This window comes from Protopterus annectens, chromosome 2.part1 (assembly GCF_019279795.1).
Source record: "Protopterus annectens isolate FY-2018-M chromosome 2.part1, PAN1.0, whole genome shotgun sequence".
Classification (NCBI taxonomy): domain Eukaryota; kingdom Metazoa; phylum Chordata; order Ceratodontiformes; family Protopteridae; genus Protopterus; species Protopterus annectens.
This window is the reverse complement of record NC_056729.1, coordinates 1,727,483,941-1,727,504,056: the sequence shown is the minus strand read 5'-3', so window position 1 is coordinate 1,727,504,056 and position 20,116 is coordinate 1,727,483,941. Positions and strand designations below refer to the sequence as shown.

Below are 20,116 nucleotides of genomic sequence, written 5' to 3'. Positions count from 1 at the left end.
CTCTACTAATTATTTCTTTTTTAATGGCAGCTTCTGTTCTAGCTTCTATTAAAAACTCTGCCAGTGCTGGTCTTTCGTTTAACACCCCCCCCCCATTTCCTTTCTATTTACCTATATTCTGATATCAATTCTTGACAGGGAAGGAAATCTCTAACCTGCAGTCAAAATAAATTCTTGGCATCTTTCCATTCTAGTACCTTTCTCTTTCTAGTCATTTGCTCCCAGTACCTTGGTTCCTTTGCCAGTTTTCTCCAATAAATTCCAGCCCCCTCTTTCCTATTGTCTGTATCCCTAACTGCAGTCATCCCTATCAGCAGAGTCTCTTTTCTCCATTCCTGTGCTGGTTTAGTTCTTAAAATACTCCCTGTTACTTTATAAATATAATATTCTGAATGATTGTGATAATTCTTCTTAAGAGTCTGCATCCAAAATCCCAGTCAGTCCTTGTTTCTTGAGCTTCCTCCTGTATGATCATCATCCCTTTCCACTTTGAATTACATTTTTACTGCTTGTGCCATGTACAAGAGACTTAACTGTGTTGCTCTAAATACCGTCCCAATGTAACCCCTGCAAGTACGGCAAGTGCACGGCTCAAAAAGGCATCAAGTCTGGCGTCGTTATTTGGATGACTGTTGGTTAATTTGGAAAGCAGATGTTGCTTATCTACAGGAGTTTATGGACTATATTAACAGTAATAAATGGGGTATTCAGTCCATGTGTAACCATGATATGAATCAAATCACCTTTCTAGATGTTTTGATTACAAGGAATACTGATGATACCCAGGTATTCCGTAAATACCCTCAACACTGTTTATTGTTACATGCTTCTAGTCATCATCCAACCCATATTATACGTAATATCCCAATCACGATTCCTTAGAATTAACCACATCTGTTCCAATCCCAACAAATATGAACATTACAGGCAGGATATGGTTAAAAGATTTAAAACCCGGGGGTACAAGCCAGGTACAGTTACCATGGCGTATTGGGAGGTTTCATCTCTAGACAGGAAAGACCTTTTGACATACAAGGATAAGACCACCCAGGATTCATCACCCATTAGGTTGATAATGTATGGGCGGAATACTCAAGTACTTTCTCATATAGTTCAACATAATTGGAACATTTTGATGTCAGATGACAGACTGACTAATATGCTCCAAGATAGAGGTCTTTTTGGATATAGAAGGGGCAAAACATTAGGGACCCATTTTAATCATTACAAACATGGGACATCTAATTCTAATATGTTATTAGAATCTAGCCTAACGGGGACATCTTTTTGGATGTTTTCTGTGTGGACATTGTTTTTTTTTCCATTCTGGCACAATGAACGCAAACTATTTACTAGCGGAAACCCTGGCAGTTTTGAGCCTGTGGTTAATGTACTCCTTTCCTTCTTTTTCTGCGCTTTTGAAGACATTTATGAAACTAGCATGGCAGATGTACAGTACTAGTTCTGAATTAATTTACATATCATTGTCCAAGATACAAAAACTGGGCTAGGCTAGAAAGAATTTGTATCTCCCAGGAACATTTGCATTTACTTGAAGGTCTTGAAACTCACCAAATAACTATTTCAGATCATGCACCAATAATAACTAAAATAAAAACACGGGTAATGAAATAAAAATGAGACACTGGTGCTTTCCCCACCTCTCTGCTGAAAAGAGAAAATTTTCAGGAATGGGTTTTGGAAGTAGTTCAGCAGCTGTTAGAGGATAGAACTTGCATCTGTAAATATAGCTAGGGAGCGGGATAAAGTTACAAGTGGAGTTTAAAGCTTAGGTGTAAAAAGAAAGGGAGAGATGGTTAAGAAGTAATAAGAATTATTTAGTGACTGACAAATGTTTTGCAAAATATGGTGAGCCTCTCAGAACAAGAGCAGCAACTGCAGAATGCTAAACAGAAGATAAGGGATTATCTCGATAATATGCAAGAATTTACAAAGATAGCTGTTAAGCAAATGCAGAGTTCCTTCCTAACCCAATTCAAGTGCAACTTGGACAATTGGATGGGGAACAGGAAATTCATCCTTGGTTTGGCACCTGCGTCTCTAATGGCATAATGGCAGCCTATAAATGGTTCATCTCCCAGGCCCCTGCTTGTAAATGTTTAGTCTCCAAAGGCCCTGTTTACACTTACCAAGGATATCTGAACTTGTCAGAGATTTGGAATGCATGGCTAGGCTTAAAATGGCCCTTGTGGTCATTGGCCTAGTAAACCTCTATGAACCTGAGTGTTTACTGAAAGCATTCAAGTGTACCAAGGACTTCAGATGCTTTTCTTTCTGGAGAAAAATGCCTTTCTTTTTGGGTAGCCACACAGACTAGAGTTATCACTTTAGAACTTTTGTTCATATTAGGAGTCAAAAACTTCAATATTTGAAGATGGACATAGTTTTACATGTTATTAATAAAGGGTTTTGGGGTGGTAGTGGGGGATTTTTTGGGGTGGTAGTGGGGGATTTTTTTTTTTTGAGCAATAAAACAAAAACAATCTGAGGTCTCGTTCCTCTTCACGGATGAGGTATGGATCAGAGGGTTGGGTCTGACTCAGATCCTAGTCTGAAAAAAAAAAGTCTTGAGCTCCTCCCATTTCCACAGTGCACAGTCTCCTAACTAACTTCCTCAGATCTCGTTTACCGCCACCAGTGTCAGGCGTGGTGACGGAGTCTCGAGCAACTTTTCTTATAAATATTGGTGTTTTTCTCCAGAAAGAAAAGCATATGAAGTCCTTCGTAATCCTCATTGCCCCCTGTTGGCTTGGTCAGATTTAGTTCTCCTTCCTCTGGTCTCACCCGAAATATCCTCCATGGATTCTGGAAGCCAAACAGACCGCCTTTGTCATCCTTGGTTTGATATTCCTTAAAATTGACCACTTGGTTTCTCCACTTCCAGTGACTGTTCTAAGGTCCAGGCTTGCTTCTCTGTCCGAAATACTATTTTAGCCTCCCAAAAACAGCTACTAAGAAAGTCTATGGGTAAAAATGGAAGAGATTTGTATTCTAGGCTTGTAATGAGAGCATTGACCCTTCTTCCAACACCTACTGCAGCTATCCTCTTCCTTGTATCTCATTTTAAAGAAGGAGCCAGCTTCTCTACCATCAAACTTCAAATGGCAGCCATCTCTTAACTTTCATTCTGGAAATATTTTCAATTCCGTGTCAACTTCCAAACTGTGCAATGCCTTCTTGAAAGAGATCTTTCTCCTCAGGCCTCCAGTCAAAGCTCCTTCTCCACCATGGATGGAATCTCACAGTGGTTTTGCAAGGCTTAATTCAAAAACCTTTTGAACCAGCCTATGATAGCGACTTAAAGTTTCTTTCATGGAAGATGTTTTTTTCTCATTGCTGTCACCTCAGAGATTCAGGCTTTGTCTTCTAAGCCTCCTTAAATTGTTTTCTGCAGAGATAGGGTTTCTCTTCATACTGCTCCCTTTTTCATGCCAAAGGTAGCTACAAAATCCAGTCTCAACCAGACCATTCAACTACTAGTTTTCTTCCCAGATATCTCTGAGGGAGAAAATTTGTTGCATCAGCTTGGTGTTCATAGGCAGTTAAGTTTTTATCTGCACGAGACAAAACCTTTTCAGAAATCAGAACAGTTATCTGTGTCCTTCTCTGATAGCTGTTTAGGTTGGGCGAGTTCTAAGGTTACTCTTGCTAAATGGATAACTGACTGTATTGCCTTGATTTATACCAAGAATGGTTTCCGGCTACCTCGTCCTCCCAAGGCTGACTCAACTAGGTCTATATCCACCTCATCCACAATCTCTTCCAGGGCATCTTAAGAGGATACCTGTGCTGCAGCCACCTGGTCTAATGCTCACACCTTTGTCTCGCATTATATATTATACAATGTTTCCAGAAGCAGAGCTTCCTTTGGTTTGGCAGTGTTCCGGCATATCCCAGGAGTTGTACAGCTGGGGCTCTACCCAACCGTGAGGAGGAATGAAACAGACATCAGATTTATTAGTTATGTACTTGCCTTAACTTGCTGTGTTGTCTTCTTTCATTCATCCTCACCTTCTCTCCCACCCATCCCCCTACCCAGTGTTCTAGAAGACCTGGAGAGAACTTAAGAGCTTCCACTACTCTTTCCCATAACTTCATGCTGTGACTGATCAATTTAATCCCTCTGTAGTTACTACAGCTCTGCACATCGGGTTCCTATTACTTTATCGAAGTTCTGCAACTTTGAACACCATAAGGTCGAAACCTTATGTTCGAAGTTGCAGAACATCGAAAATGTAAAAAAAAAAAAAAAACTATTGCAAAACAGGGGGGCAAGCCCCCCTGCACCCCCTCATCCCCCGCTCTTTAAATATCCCAACTCCGAGATCGCACTACAGTGCGGTAAAGGGAAATCTTCCCTTGACGCACTGTACTGCGATCTCGGATTTGCAATAGTTAGATACCTGTTAGGGTTTTTATTTTTTTTTTTATGTTCGAATTCCTGGAACTTCGAACATCTGAGTTCAATGTTCTCAGCTTCGAAGTTTCAGGAATTCAACAACATAATAGGAACTCCTCCACATTACCCTTATTCTTAAACATCGGTACCAAAACACTTTCTCCATTCCTCAGGCATCCTCTCACTTTCCAAGATTTCATTAAACAATCGAGTTAAAAACTCCACTACCATTTCACCTAAACACCTCCATGCTTCCCCAGGTATGTCATCTGGACCAACAGCCTTTCCATTCTTCATCCTCTTCATAGCTATCCTTACTTCCTCCTTGCTAATTCCTTGCACTTCATGATTCACTATCTGCACATCATACAACCTTCTCTCCCTCTCATTCTTTTCATTCATCAGCCCCTCAAAGTACTCTTCCATCTCAACACACTCTCCTCGCATGTGAGTACGTTTCCCTCATTATCCTTTATCACCCTTATCTGCTGCACATCTTTACTAGCTCAGTCCCTCTGTCTAGCCAATCGGTACAGGTCCTTTTCTCCATCCTTAGTGTCCAACCTTTCATACAACTCTTCATACGCCTTATCCTTGGCTTTCACCACCTCGCTCTTTATCATGCACCTCGTCTCCTGTCTACTTTCTTCATCTCTCTGACAATCCCACTTCTTCTTCGCCAACCTCTTTCTCTGTATACTCTCCTGTACTTCCTCATTCCACCACCAGGTCTCCTTGTCCTCCTTCCTCTTTCTCCTTGTCCTCCTTCCTCTTTCCAGATGTCACACCAAGCACTTTTTTAGCCATCTCCCTTACTAGCTCTGCTGCAGTTACCCAGCAATTGGGTAACTCTTCACTGCCACCCAGTGCCCATCTTAACTCTTCCCTGAACTCCAACTCACAATTACCCTTTTTCAATTTCCACCATTTGATCCTTGGTGCTGCCCTCACACTCCTCCTCCTCTTCTTGATCACCAATGTCATCCTACAAACCACCATCCTTTGCTGCCCAACTACACTTTCCCCTGCCACCACTTTACTGTCTTCAATCTCCTTCAGACTGGCCCTTCTACATAAGATATAATCCACCTGTGTGCATCTCCCTCCACTCTTGTATGTCACCCTATGCTCCTCCCTCATGCTAAAATACATATTCACCACAGCCATGGCCATCCTTTTCACAAAATCTACTACCATCTGACCTTCTGCATTCCTTTGCTTAACACCATACCTACCCATCACTTCCTCATCCCCTCTGTTCCCTTCACCAACATGCCCATTGAAATCTGCTCCAATCACTACTCTCTCACCCTTGGGTACACAGTCATCACCACTTCATCCAACGCACTCTAAACGTTTTGCTCTCATCCATTGCACACCCAACTTGTGGAGCATATGCACGAACATTCATCATTACACCATCAATTTCCAGTTTCATAAACATCACTCTGGCACTCTTTTCACCTCCAAAACACTCTTAGCATACTCTTCCTTCAGGATAACCCCTACGCCATTTTTCCTCCCATCCATACCATGATAAAAAATTTGAACCCGCCTCCGATACACCTAGCCTTGATCCCCTTCCATCTGGTCTCTTGCACACACAATATACCAACCTTCCTTCTGTCCATCATATCAGCTAGCTCTCTTCCTACACCAGTCAAACTGCCAGTCAAAGTTCCGAACCTCACTACCACAGTCCTAGCCTTTACCTGCCTTTGGGCATGCCCTCCCCCTCTTCTCCTCCTTCAGCCAACAGTAGCCCAATTTCTGCCAGCACCCTGTTGGCCAACAGTACTGGTGGCGGTCGTTGCTAACTCAGGCCTTGATCGATCCGGTATGTATATCTGTACTGTTGCCCACATGTATGATTAGGCAAAATTTTACGCCGGATGCCCTTCCTGAAGGAACCCTCCCTATTTATCCTGGCTTGGGACCGGCACAAACAAATGCCCTGGCTTGTGCATCCCCAGTGGCTGGGTTCGACATTGCAGTGCCTACATTTCTTAAAACTGAAGACGAAAGAGAGAAGGAAGAAAAAGGAACAGCCACGTCCGTTTACAATCCCCATTACACTTAAAAATAACTGAAAAAAATTACTTTATAGCATATAAAGAAAACATGCCACAAAATTAGTACTAGTTAAGAAAAAAAATCTTTAAAGTTAACTTTCTCCCTCCTCTTTCCCTCCCCAAAGCAGTTTTCCGAACATTAATAACATGAAGTAGAGCATATGCTTTACAGTCTGCCGCAAGTCCAACAAATTCTGAAAAAGTCCAATATTTCCAGATTTTCCTGATCTGTCATATTTCACAAATGTAATTATTGCATTCTAATCCCATATTAAGTTACTGAAAAAAGAGGCTCCCTATGTGGCAGCTGCTACTTCGGCTTTGCAAGGAAATGTGCACTATTTGTCCTATTTCATGTCTAAAAAAAATAAATCAAGGAAGACTTATAATAAGTTAATTTACAGTAGAAATTCTGAAAATTTGATCTTCAAGCTTGCTATACAATAGGCTTAATGAGCTTCTGCCTGTGGGGGTCTGTGAGGGCTACAGCACTTCTCGAAATACAGGAGCTAGAAATCTTCCTCAAACATGGAACAAAATGCCTGGTACGTAAATAACTGACATTTCTGGATCGTGGTAAGAGAAGGAAATGAAAGTGGTGTGAGAGGACATGCAAGAGGGTATCTAGGGCTGGAATTACTGCAAGGCTAAAAGCACATCCCATCAGGCCTGCACTCCCATCCATCCTACTGGAAAAGGTTTGACCACTGAAAAGCAACATGGCCTATATAAGGATGGAATTATCTACACAGAACAAGGTGAGGAAATGCTGTGTGCTTATTTTTTACTGAGACTTGGCTAAACTCTAACATTAATGACAGCGCAGTCTATGTGGAGGGGTATCACTTTTTAGGAGCAGACAGAACACATTCCCTCAGTGGAAAGTTGAGGGGGAGGTGTCTGCATATACATCAATAACAACTGGTGTACCAGGCTGTGAGATAGTATCCTCACTCTGCTCAAACAATCTAAACTTTTTGTCACTAAAATGCAGCCCTTTTTTATCTACCCAGGGAATTTAACAGCATCTGCATCACAGCCGTCTTCAGTCCTCCCAGTGCCAATCCAAATGAGGCAATGCCCTCATTATATCAGGCTATGAATAAACTGCAAAACCAGAATCCAGACTGTGTTCATATAGTGGCAGGTGAATCAGGCCAACTTAACAGTTCTGCTCCACTACTTCCAATATGTGGACTTTGCAATAAGAAGAGAACACACTGAACAAGGTATAAAGCAATGTTAAGCTGGCATTTAAGGCAGTGCCTCACCCATACCCGGGTAACAGACCACCTCTCCATACTGTTACTACTAGCATATAAACCACTGCCAGCTAGAGGGAGACCAACAGTGAAACAAGTAAGAGTATGGCCAGAGGGTGCAGTCTCAGCACTCCAGGACTGTTCTGAGAACACAGACTGGAGCATATTCAAGGAGGCAACTACTGAGAACCAGTGTACCGACCTAGAAGAGTACACAGAGGTGGTGATGGACTACATCTTGAAATGTGTGCATGATGTGTCACCAAAACCATCATCACACGAGTCAACAAAAACCTAGGTTGACGAGAGAGGTGTACAAGCTACTGAAAAGCAAGGAACGCAGCCTTCAGGTCTGGAGACAGGGAAGCCCTCAGAACAGCCAGAGCTAATCTGAAGGGAGTGAGGGAAGCAAAATGCGCCTACGGCTGAAAGATCCAGAGATACTTCTCTGACCAAAAAGACCCTAGGAGCGTATAGTGGGTATCCAGTCCATAGTTTTCTGTTGAAAAATTTGAGGTTTCACAGGTATGTGGTCTCTATTACCAGAAGAACAAAAAGCAGAAACTCCTCCTGTTTCACATCTTACTTTTTGTTGGACAAACGTTTGTATTTCCTCCTTAGCATATACATCATCAAAAATGATTTTGTCCGTCCAGGGAAGAATACCTTGAAGACAGCTGGATACAAGCAGTTTGAATCTTACACTTGTGTCTCGACATTTCCCGAATAGGGGGAAAAAATCTGCTCTTCTGTCTGGTGTACAATGAGTAATCACTCTCTACAAATATTCTGCTATCTCCCAGTTTTAGTACTTGGTCCTTCTGCCACAGTTTTGTCAGTATCAACTCTTTCTGCTGGCAGAATTGTATCTTTACTATTAAAGGTCTAGGTTGGTTTCTTATAGCCAGGTTTGGAGCATATACACGATGTGCCTTTTCAACTAACAACTCCTGCTGCGGAACACCAGTTCAGTTGCTTATTAGTGCTTTCATAAAATTAATGCAGTCTACTCCTTCCAGCTTCTCTGGTATAGCTGAAAATGTTTTTTCCTATGTGCTGTAATTCTATTATTTTCTGAAACATCCCTTCCTGAGCAGTCTCATTCAACCAGCTTCATTTCAACCTCGGATTTTTGCAGATTTATCATCTCGTCTGAATATCTGTTTAAGGCTTCTTCCATTTCTTCCAGCCTTTTGTTGTTTGTGTTGATATACTCCATCAGTGTTTTATTCATTTTAACCAGGTCTGTATGCAGTTGTCTTGCATCTTCCTGTAGGTTACTAGAAGTCATGTCTGAAGGTTGCATTGCTTTTTGCTGAACAGCTGCAGAACTTTCCCCAGTCAGTGTTTCATCCTCACTTTTTGTAGCTGATTTTTTTTCTACATCTTCTATATTTCTTTATTCCCGGCATCTAGACAGTGCACTTACTAGCCAGTTAGTAAAATCTACCCATAAACACAAGTCTACTGGCCTTCTCTGCTGAGTTTGTTTTCATACTAGGGGAGCTAGAAACAAGCAGTTACTCAATGTGCAGCCATCTTGGAAAAGCTGTGTTGGGAGCAAACTCTTGAGATTTATGACAAAAGCGTCTGTGCCCCTTTCTGGTTACTAGAAAATGTCCTGGTGGGGGTAGAGAAGTGGATCATAATAGCAGACAAGGACTTGCCACTCTGCTCACTTACAGACAGTATATTCTTCACTTTTGGTCCCATGGACCTATCACAGGTGGCATGTCAAAGTCTCAGTGAAATTGCAGACATGCATCCAGGCATGCCAGCAAATGGCGATGCTGGTGCCCACTGCTCTCAATGTGCCATTCAGCTGCACTGACACATTTAAGAGGGAATGGAGGATAGCCAGCTGCATACCCATTTTACTGGCTTCCTCAGGTAAGGACCCCAAGAGAAAGCGTCTTGGAAAGCTCCTTCATCAAGTCCCTCTGAAACAGAGTCAAATAAATGAAGTAGTTCAGCACCCTTAACGCAAAGCTAGTGGCCACATAAATCTGCTTTCCAGGCATGTCTAACACCCTGGACTCCCCATTAGGAGGATGGACAGTAGAGCTCTCTTCCAAAAGCCACTGCCATCATGTAATCTACTGTGGGACCCTTGTCCAGAAATGTCTGTACTTAGGGCAGACTAAGACTTTATCAGGTTTATGGGGAAATGGTTCGACCACGTCCAGCTCCTTCTAAGCACACCTTGAATCCAAATCCACAAATTAGTCAGCGAGTGGAACTACCCAGAAAGTAGATGAGCCAGCCCAGCCCAGCCCCAAAAGGCCTTCAGGAATACTAACTCCACCCGAGAAGGGGTGGAGGACCACACCCCCTTCTGACTTAATTCTAGAATCTCACCAAAGGAGACATCCTCTGGGGGAGGGGAGTCCAGAGGAACCTTGCCCTTCAGCAAAAGCAATATTCGCTGTGAAGAATTTCCTTTTGCATGCACACTTCTTGGGTACTTCTGCAGTGGGAGGTTCCAGGAAAATATGGAAGCAGACAGGAGTCCACACCATAGGTTGCCTTGAGACCTCTAGGAGCTGGCTGTCCTGAGGTTGCTGGAGGTGGTGATAAAAGGCCTGAAAAAAGTCAGCAGAGGAGGGACAGCTCCAAGCGTGACAAGACATCTGCTCACTAAACTGAAGAGGACCCGAAGGCTGAAGCAGAGACTGGTCCCAAAACAAACCCTGCAGGATCCAAAGAACCAGACAAGGACATGTTCTGAAAACCAAACTGCCTTGTCTCTGAAGCTGACATCAGAGCAGAACTGTCAACAGTTGAACTAGCATGGGGAAGAGACTCCCCAGCACCTGGACCTGTTGAAGTAACATGCTAGAGTCAACAGAGCTAGAGATACTGCTAGAGTCTAACAGACTCAGATGGCTCCTGGCTCCCTGATAGCTACTGTTGCAGGCAGGACCCCCAGCTGAATCTGGGTTCTTAGGAATTTCCACATCAACCTGTCCACATCTGTTTTGGACTGACACCTGGCAAGGATTTCTGAAATAAAATATGTGAAACATTGGAAGAAATTAAAAGGGTTAAAAAGAGAAAATGCAATAAAGAGTTAAGTGAATACTGAAATAAGTGCTTATTTGGAAAGTAAGATTGCCGAATATAGAAAAAGAAAACAAGCGGTATGAGAATATGAGAGAATGTAATTTGAAACCACAACAGCAATCAAAAAGAAAATTTAAAACAAGACGGTTACATGCAAGGATTTCTTCTGGAGGCCTGATGCTATCAAACTACCTGCTCAAGGTAGGACGCTGTATTAGGCAATGAGAGAAATATTACGTTACGATTGTAAACGTAGAAATTATAGTGCATGTATTTTTGTAGTACGACAGAGTAGAACGGTTACTGGGGAGGTTTTTCAGAGAGAATTGGTGGCACAGCATTAAATATAGAATTTAAGATGATGCACAGTTAGGACTAGGGAAGAAAAGCTGATAATATTGATGACAATTTTTTTTGTATATTGGGAGACCATGTTTTTAAAAGGGGGGAGGCAGAAATTTTTCGAAAAATAAGATAGCTGCGGTAGAAAGAGTATAAAGGATGAAAATTATACTGTCTTTCTTTGAATTACTTCAGATATAATGCAAGATATTTTGAGAAAGATGGGAAATGCATTTGAAATATTTGGCTAAATACTGGACTGAAAGGATACTTTTGTGATGCAAGTGTACAAATAAAGGACCCCTACTCTTTCTGATATATAGCATGAGAATTTATACAACCACCTGAGATACCATCAGCTCAGGTACATGGCATCTCAGTTTGAAGAATCACCCAAAGGAAGGCGCACTCAGGAATGCATCACTCCCCTTAAGCTGCACTACACAGTGTCAGTAATGGAAAATTAATTCAAGCACCTGGTGGGAACAGAACTGTCAGGTCTCCTTAATTTCCAGCAAAAGGGGAGTGTGATAACTACAGAAAACTAGCATTGCTTAGCTAGATTAATCAAAGCAGACTTTAGTTTGACTCACACAGACAATTAAGACATCTTGTACCACAAAGTAACATTCAGAATGTTGCCTCTAAAAGTTAATGCATCAAGAAATTACAAGTGTTTTAAGTATGTTGAAACATCAGCCTACAAGGAACAACTCAACTTGGATGAAAAGGGATTCCAGCCATTAGAGGAGTTATGGAAAACCTAACAGAAACATTCTCTTAAAAAGGGTGGTAACAAATATGGCTTTGTAATTCATGATACATTATCAAATCCATAAAAAAAAAGAAATAAAGCCACCTACAAAACTTCTCAATTTGATTAAAAGCAGGCTACTTACACTTGGCTATAAAAAAAAAAAAAAATCACTTTTTAAAATTAGAAGGGACCACAAAGAACTGCATTTTGTGAGACATGCTAATATTAAAAGATGATTTTGAAATGATATGCAGAACATTAAGTGTGAAAAGACCAAGGAGTAGTACAAGTGCATTACTAAAATAACTGACGAGTACACCTTTCAGCTATTTCTGCCTTAGATCTGGCTTTGTTCCTCCTACAAGTACACACACTGTTATGGGTTCTAGTATCTCAAGACCTTTTTTTCTAAAAATAAGAGGGCATTTCTTTTTCTGACCCTCTATTTATGATTAATGTGCAGAGGCAGAGAAATACATATGAGAAACTAATAATGGATTATCGACTTGACAAAAATGTTGCATGTGCTGAAGAAAATAAAAGAAATAGGGGCATGTGTAAAAATTCAGAACATACTTATTAAAAAAAACAAACAACTTGGTTTATGAAAAATATTCTGACACTTAGCATTAGAACACAGTTTTACAAACTGCTTCTGAATTTAAACATTCTGCTTGTGATTTACCACAAGTAGAGATGCTAGGTCACTGCTGAAGTTAAGCAACTAGAACATAAAAGTACAATGCACAGAATTAGGACTTGCATATTATATGGGGGGGGGCTAAATTAGATTTTTCTCACTGTACCCACCCCAGCCTAAACTTATATTTTATTTTTCTCATGTTAAGCAAACAAACGTTTAATGTGTGAATAACAAGATTCTGACAGCAACACTAATTTCCTGAATTTAACATCACACAAGTGTATACTGTTATGTGCATGAAACAAGGTTTAGTATTTGACATGCGAGTGATACTGTCCTTGTGAAACAGCAACAAACTGCTAGTATACAAGACCATTCAAAGGATAACAGATTCAAAACACAGACAAATAAAAAAGTGCCATCCCCTTGGACATGCACTTTTTCTATGTAAACAAACCTGAGGGAAAATGTTAAACAGTCAATTGATATGCCATTCTTTTGTACGGGTATGTACTGTGCATCTGAACTGCACATGCATTTTTTTTTTTTTTTTTTTAACACGAAAGAACAAGGAACATATGGCAGTTAGAAAGCAGGCCAATACTAAACATCCCTGAGAATTTAACAGAGTGCACTGTAGAATACAGCTTATGCCAGCATCAGTTCTTATCTGAGAAATTGCTTACGAACACCTTGTGCTGAATGAACAAATGGAACACATGACAAGAAACATGGATTTCATCTAACAATGTGACAAGGCAAGTACAGAGTGCATAACAAGGACCATGTACACGTGATGTTCTAAATTGTGAAACTTTTATGGAAATAAACTGATAACATCTTTGCTTCTGACAGATGGTAGACCACTAGAAGGAGGACCTCACTGTATATATTACACTTTACAACGACAGGAAAGTAAGCTGTTCCTTAAGAGTTTAAATTCACTCACTTCCTCACCTAGAATCCAAGCCTGTCATTGCATCCTTTTCTGACTCTATAAACCAACTGCTTATGAATGAAAACACATCTCATCTTGTCTTCTAGTATTGCGTCAATTTCCTACACTGCTACTCTTATCAACAGAGAAATAATACAGAGCAAAAATGTAGGTTGTACCAGAGTTTAAGTGTAGTTCCTTAAACAACTTACTTGGCTGCTACAGTTTTGTAGCCTGTGACTACAGCAAAAGTAACTGCATCCATCATTACTGTTACAGGACAATAAGCAAGAACATGTCTTACCAATATCAGAACTTGCTGCAACAAGGACATTTCCACCCCCATCAATAAATGCAGTGATGGTTTCAACGTTGATATTCCCTCCAAAATCTGAAGAAAAAGCATAGTCATTGTCAGGTTCCATTTACAATGAAAATCAAAAGTCATCCTTCACCCATCTAACAACTTCATTTACATTTTAATTACAAAAAGCAATTAGGCTCGCACGGTTAGTAACTTCACCTTTCATTTCTTGCCCTCACTGTACCAAGACACAGCTCACACTGTGCACTTTTCATTCACCAACCACTGGTGCATTTCCATCGTAAATAGATCCAGCATTTCATTTTAGATGGGCTGAATATGTACATACAGTAGCTGTTACTGTGTCACCTAGTGGACTATTGAGAGACTGCCTTCTGTGTCGTAGTGAAATCCCCAAAAAAGCCACTGTAATACTCAAGACCACCCACGCAGTTCTCATGCAGTGACAACATAATCATATAACAGATACTTGTACAATGCAATAAATCCTTTTGAACTAAGAAAAGAACATGAGTGTCTTCACTTAATGCCGTATCCGAACAGGTCACAATGAAACATGCACCTTTACAGAACACGAATACAAGAAAATTAACTGAACACTGCTTACCCCCCCAAGAACATCCAATTTTACTCTCACTCTGCATTTTACACTGTTGTACTTAATCATCCTGATTTACAATGAACAATGTGTGACACAGCCAAAGTTAAAACAGTCCCGACATAAGGCAGTCTACAGTCCAACTTCCTCCTCTGCAAATTACTGACCTTCATTTGCTCAACTTCTGAAAGATGACATTCCATTTAAATCCCTGCCCCCCATGATGGGTCCAGCCATCCACCTATGCCAATGCCATCAAGAGATCAAGCTGTTACTCGAATCTGGGTCACAGACTGTAGTCAAGCCTTTATCCTTCTACTAAGTTGGAACTGGCTGAAAGTACATTAACTTTGTTCATAATATACAGCAGTCTGCATACCAGCCATTTACAATGCAAGAGTACCCTCCCAAGGGGCATACAGGATAAGCCGTTACTAAGTTACTGCACTGGTGCTTTTACATTAACTGTGTTCATAACATACAGCAGTCTGCATACCAGCCATTTACAATGCAAGAGTACCTCCCACGGGGCGTACAGGATAAGCTGTTACTAAGTTAATGCACTGGTGCTTTTCTTAGTTACCTGAACTTTTACTGTAGAATTATTATAAAATGATGATTATATAGATATAGCCCATTTTATTATTAGGTTGTTCTACAATTACATAACTAACTGAGCTCTACAAGGTGGTCCAGGCCAAATTGGGAGGGAGAGTGCTAAATTAGGGACCAATCGAAAATGCTTCAATTTCATATAGTGATTTTTGCTTTTTAGATTCATAGACTCAGATTACTACTAGGCAAACTTCCCTTTATGGGACATTTTAAGACTGGCCAATTACCTCATGTGAGAAACAAACCCTGCACCTCGTGTTTGTAAGGAAAAACACCTTAACCATTATGCCAACCCTTTAAAAGTTGCTGTACACTTTATACAAATTGAATTATCTGCACTTAATGACTTGTAAACCTTGTTAACTATGTAAAGTCCAGAAGCTATTTATAAACAATGTAAAAGCACTTTGGAACGAGGTACAGTCCTCTTTATGAGAGATGCAATGAAAACAAAATTAGAATCTTCCAAAAGCATGTCTCAGAACAAATACTGCATCTTATATTTTTGGCCTTAGAGAAATGACATGCTTCACTGAGAAGCTGCTTTACAAAAAGTGTTACCTGAAGGAGGAATGACTTTAAAGGAAGTCTAGGCCAAACAAACTGCAATATGTGAAGTGAAAAGGACTACTTAAGTATAGCAAAAGACTCAGAGGCAAACAGTATAAAAAAAAAAAAAAAAAAAAAAAAACACACCTCTTATTGAGCAAACTTACTTAGCAAATGTACAACTAGCAAATGTACAACTAGGGAAAAAAATTAAATTTTGCATCCAAAACCACGACTGAGTAATCGTTTACCACCACCTAAGTCTTCCCCTATTGTTCTATGTGAGGTGGGGTGTGACATTAACTGTCACCAACACTTAATTCACAGCCACTTTTCTACCTTCTTCAGACTTGCCAGACTGTCACAGTCTCCTCTCGCATACAGTTCTTCCATACATTTGGCAGGATAACCTCATCTTCTCTTGCCTTCTTTCCATTTCTCTAAAATCTTCTTCAGCTTCCTAGCACATGACAACCACCATAATCTGCTCACCTTGACCTTCTTTGCAATGGGGCTATTTTGACTTCTAACCTGATGCCATAATCTCTCCATCTTTTCCCTAGTGTGCGCCCTATCGGACAACTCGAGCACTTCATCTCCACCACATCATGCTCCTGGTCTCCTGTTTTTTGTGCCAAACAAAGGTACTCTGCCTGCAGCAGTTTACGCTTTGTAAAGCCCTCTTCAGTGAAATAGTTGCCCAATCACCGATTCTACTCCAGTGTCTTTTCCTTATCAGGTCTACCTGAATTGCACGTTAAACTCTCATATGTGATCTTGTGACTCTTTCTTGCTGAATCATGCACTAACCACCATCAAGCCATTCTCCAGACAGAAGTCTAGAATGGTTTCTCCTTTATACCCACCCATATGGACTTGGGCAGTCCTTGTATCTTGTTCTGTCCAAAAGGGGGCATTCAGGTCCCCCATTATTAACACCAACTCATGTTGTCTTGCTTTAACTAATAGGTCCTGTAACTGCTGTCTGAATGCACTTTATCCATAATCTCAGCCTATGCCTCTTAGGAGGGTTGTGATAGCGATCCCAAGCCATGTGGCTTTGCTGTACTGCCCTTCCATCTTGTATCCCAGAAATAGAGGATGTTCTGTCTCCTCCTTACAGCCATGTCATTCACTTCCAAGCTCTAGTCCATCAGTGAAATTATATGAGTGCAGCAATCCTTAGTCTGTGTTTGGGAGGTTGATTTTGCTACCAACTTTCACTCAAAGCTATCCCAGGTAACATCCATCAGCTCATTTACACAAAGCTGCTGGGCTTTATGACAAGGATTTCCTGGTCAAACAAGGCGTACAGACACCTCCCACTGTTAACATGAGGCCCTGGCACAGCCACAGTTTATATAATGGGGGTGGGGGTTTGGCACAATGGTTAAAGTCTTCACCTCATAGACACAATATACAAAGTTTGATTCTGACCTCAGGATACAGTCTAGGCTTAAAATGACCCTTCAGAGCGGTACTCACCTACGTACGAATCAAGTGTCTATCCCCTAACACAGCATGTATTCTGCAATCCATATCCTCCTATCTAGAAGATACTGAACACCACAGTTAATGCCTAAAGTGGTTGATCTAAACTCTTCCCTTGGCAGACACCACCTACAGCCTGTGCTGCCTCCAATGACTCCATTCTTGGGAGAGTTTGAAGTGAAACACCCAGCATGTTTTCTGGGAGGTGGAAGGGACCCCACAGAGATCTAGGGAGAACATGTAAACTCCACATAGATATCGGCTAGAGATAAAGGTTGAACCTTATAGCTTGTGTATGAGATGCAAAGATCTTTGTGTCTTCCAATATCATATACACTATTTTTGAATGGTCTTCAAGTTTTTACATCCATTATATGACAACACTACAGTCAAAGATATTAAACAAGGGCAGACCCAGTACAGAGCCCTGTTTATATTAAACAAGGCCAGATCCAGTACAGAGCCCTGCTTAGCAGCCCATCAACATACACGTATTGAAACAGCCTCATATTTTTATACAAGATTGTTATCCACAGTCTAAAATCCAATTCACCAAATCATCTGTTAAATGTAAATTGATGACAGTTAAAATGTGCTCCGGATAAGTCAGTATCACATTATGTTTTTCATTGCATTTGTTGATATAGTCAGTTCTACAAAAATAAAGTGGGCATGATCTGTGGAGATTATAGTTTCATAGGTGTATACCAGGCTAACAACTACTAAAGCCCTTTAAGCCCAGCTGTGAAACCCAACTGTGACCCACAAATTTGATTTATATAAGGGGTGATTTACTGACTGCCTCTGTCCATCAAAAACACAGGTGCCAGACCAGGGGGTGAATTTCTTATTACACATCTATCGGTCCAAGTTGAGCTTAAATAGGGCCAGGGCAGATCTCTGCTTCACATGGACAGGGAGGCTGTTCCAGAGAATGGGAATTCTCTGAGAAACGATGAATCAGTTTAAAAGAGGTCTAATCAAGTAGTGAGTGGTCAGTCAGCAAAAGCAAAGACTGCCACTTCTAGCTAGAATTTAACATACTACTGCTACTCTTTCACAGAGAGTAACCATTGTGGATGGTGTCACATATCAGTATGTTATTATCTCCATTTTTTTTGTTTGTTTAAATAGAAGCTCTTTCCACATTCAATAATTTTCCAGCTTTATGCAGCAGATGTTAATGGCATTTCGCTCATGCACATACACATTTAAAGATTCAAAAGAAAGAAAACTTCAGAGGACTCCTTCACCCCCTGACGATAAAATTAATTTACAAGACAATATAATTTATCCACTCAAACGTCAAGGTACCTTGCTGATCAGTCATGAGAGGCAACTCTGTTTCATGACTGTAGAGATGGATTTTTTTTTTTTTGGTATACATACTTTCATGTGCCCGGGCTGTGCAGACAATGGACAAAGTGTGGGGATATCACAACCGCTTGGGAGAATATGCACCTATCAAGTCTCACATTACTCTGGAATACATTAAACAGGATTTATGCACCCATAAGGGGCAAAATAACAAGAGGCAAAGCCTCAACGTTCCCTTTTTATCCTAGCTGGCTTCCTTTAATTGGGCTGCTAGACAAACCCAGGCAATTTACAGTACAGCTTACTGCCCTGATCTTGTACCACTAAGTCAGCCAGAAGACATTCCTTCCACCACTGTATACACAAACAGATTTCAAAGCCTGTACAGAGGTACAGAAATAAAACTACTTCAAAAGTAAAGGGACAGTACCTTCTACTGACGGTGAAAAGATAATCAGGTGTTCATAAAGGAATTCTCCATATTTTATCAAGGACAGCCCTGGATCATCAGCTGTTTTAAACGAGAGTTCAAAGCCTCTATCTGCAAAACAAAATTTAAATAACCAGAAAACATTGAGAGAAGAGCAATACATTCATATTAACAGCATCAAGTCAGTGCATTCCTCTTTTTTCCTAGTTGAATGGGATTATTTGGCACAGACCCCTTGTTCACGATCTACTGTAGAAGTTCAGTCACAAACAAGTGCCTGATTGTAATGTTAATGTGAAACATGTAAAGTATTTTTTAAAATAATTTGCCTGCACCTACAAGGCCATCTAGATACAACAGCCAAAGCAGTATTGGTTGCCAACAAACAGTTCCTTTCATACTGCCTACTATTTTTTTTTTTGGTATACACTAAATTTGTTGCCCTTTTTTCTATGTCAAGGTAAAACCAAAACTGTAAATTAATTCTTGGTGACACAAATGTGCCACTACAATTAGCAGCATCTATTACTGTATTAGTACAGAATTTCTTCACACAGCTGATTTCATTAATCTAAAAATGAACTCTGCTCACAGATACACATCACTATTAATTGTACACTGTAACCGTGTACTTCTGCACAAATGAAACCCTGACTATGCTGACTATACTGCATTCCTTTTGTGAATATTGAAGTTAAGTTTGCACACAGATATCCATCACTGTTTTTGGTATACTGACATGCGAGTGAAACTTTGTATGGAATCATAGCTGAGGTGCCATTATCACTTTTCCAATACGCACTCCTAGGCTTTACTTCCCTCTCACAGACAGGCCAGCCACATCGGAAGTGAGTTTTCCAGTACGCACTCCTAGGCTTTACTTCCCTCTCACAGACAGGCAACCACATCGGAAGTGAGTTTTCCAGTACGCACTCCTAGGCTTTACTTCCCTCTCACAGACAGGCCAGCCACATCGGAAGTGAGTTTATGAATACCTACCCAGTTAGCAAACTCATTTCTAAAGGCAGACGGTATGTTACACTGCTTACTCTGGAAGGGAAGCCTGTTACAGAAAGGGTCGGGGCTGTGCAACAAGTCTATCCCTCCACCTTGTCCTATGTATTTGGTGAAGTAGATTTAGATCTCTGGCTCTGTTATAGTAGGACTGTTTAAATTCTTGGAGGTATAACAGCTCTCTGACTTCTGTATTCCTTACGGTCCTGTAAATAAAGCAAAGATTACCCACAAGGACACACACACACACATACATGAACATTTCAAATATACACACACAC

At 40.7% G+C, this 20,116-nt stretch overlaps 1 protein-coding gene across 1 annotated transcript in view; it reads right to left on the bottom strand.

Annotated features, from left to right (window-relative positions):
• DDOST (dolichyl-diphosphooligosaccharide--protein glycosyltransferase non-catalytic subunit) overlaps positions 1–20,116 on the bottom strand; it is a 337,702-nt gene that overhangs the window by 227,424 nt on the left and 90,162 nt on the right. Inside the window, exons 2-3 of the mRNA XM_044063179.1 lie at positions 18,822–18,932; positions 13,801–13,887 (exon numbers count right to left, since the gene is read on the bottom strand). Of these exons, the coding sequence (XP_043919114.1) occupies positions 13,801–13,887; positions 18,822–18,932 (198 nt within the window). The remainder of the gene's footprint in view (positions 1–13,800; positions 13,888–18,821; positions 18,933–20,116) is intronic.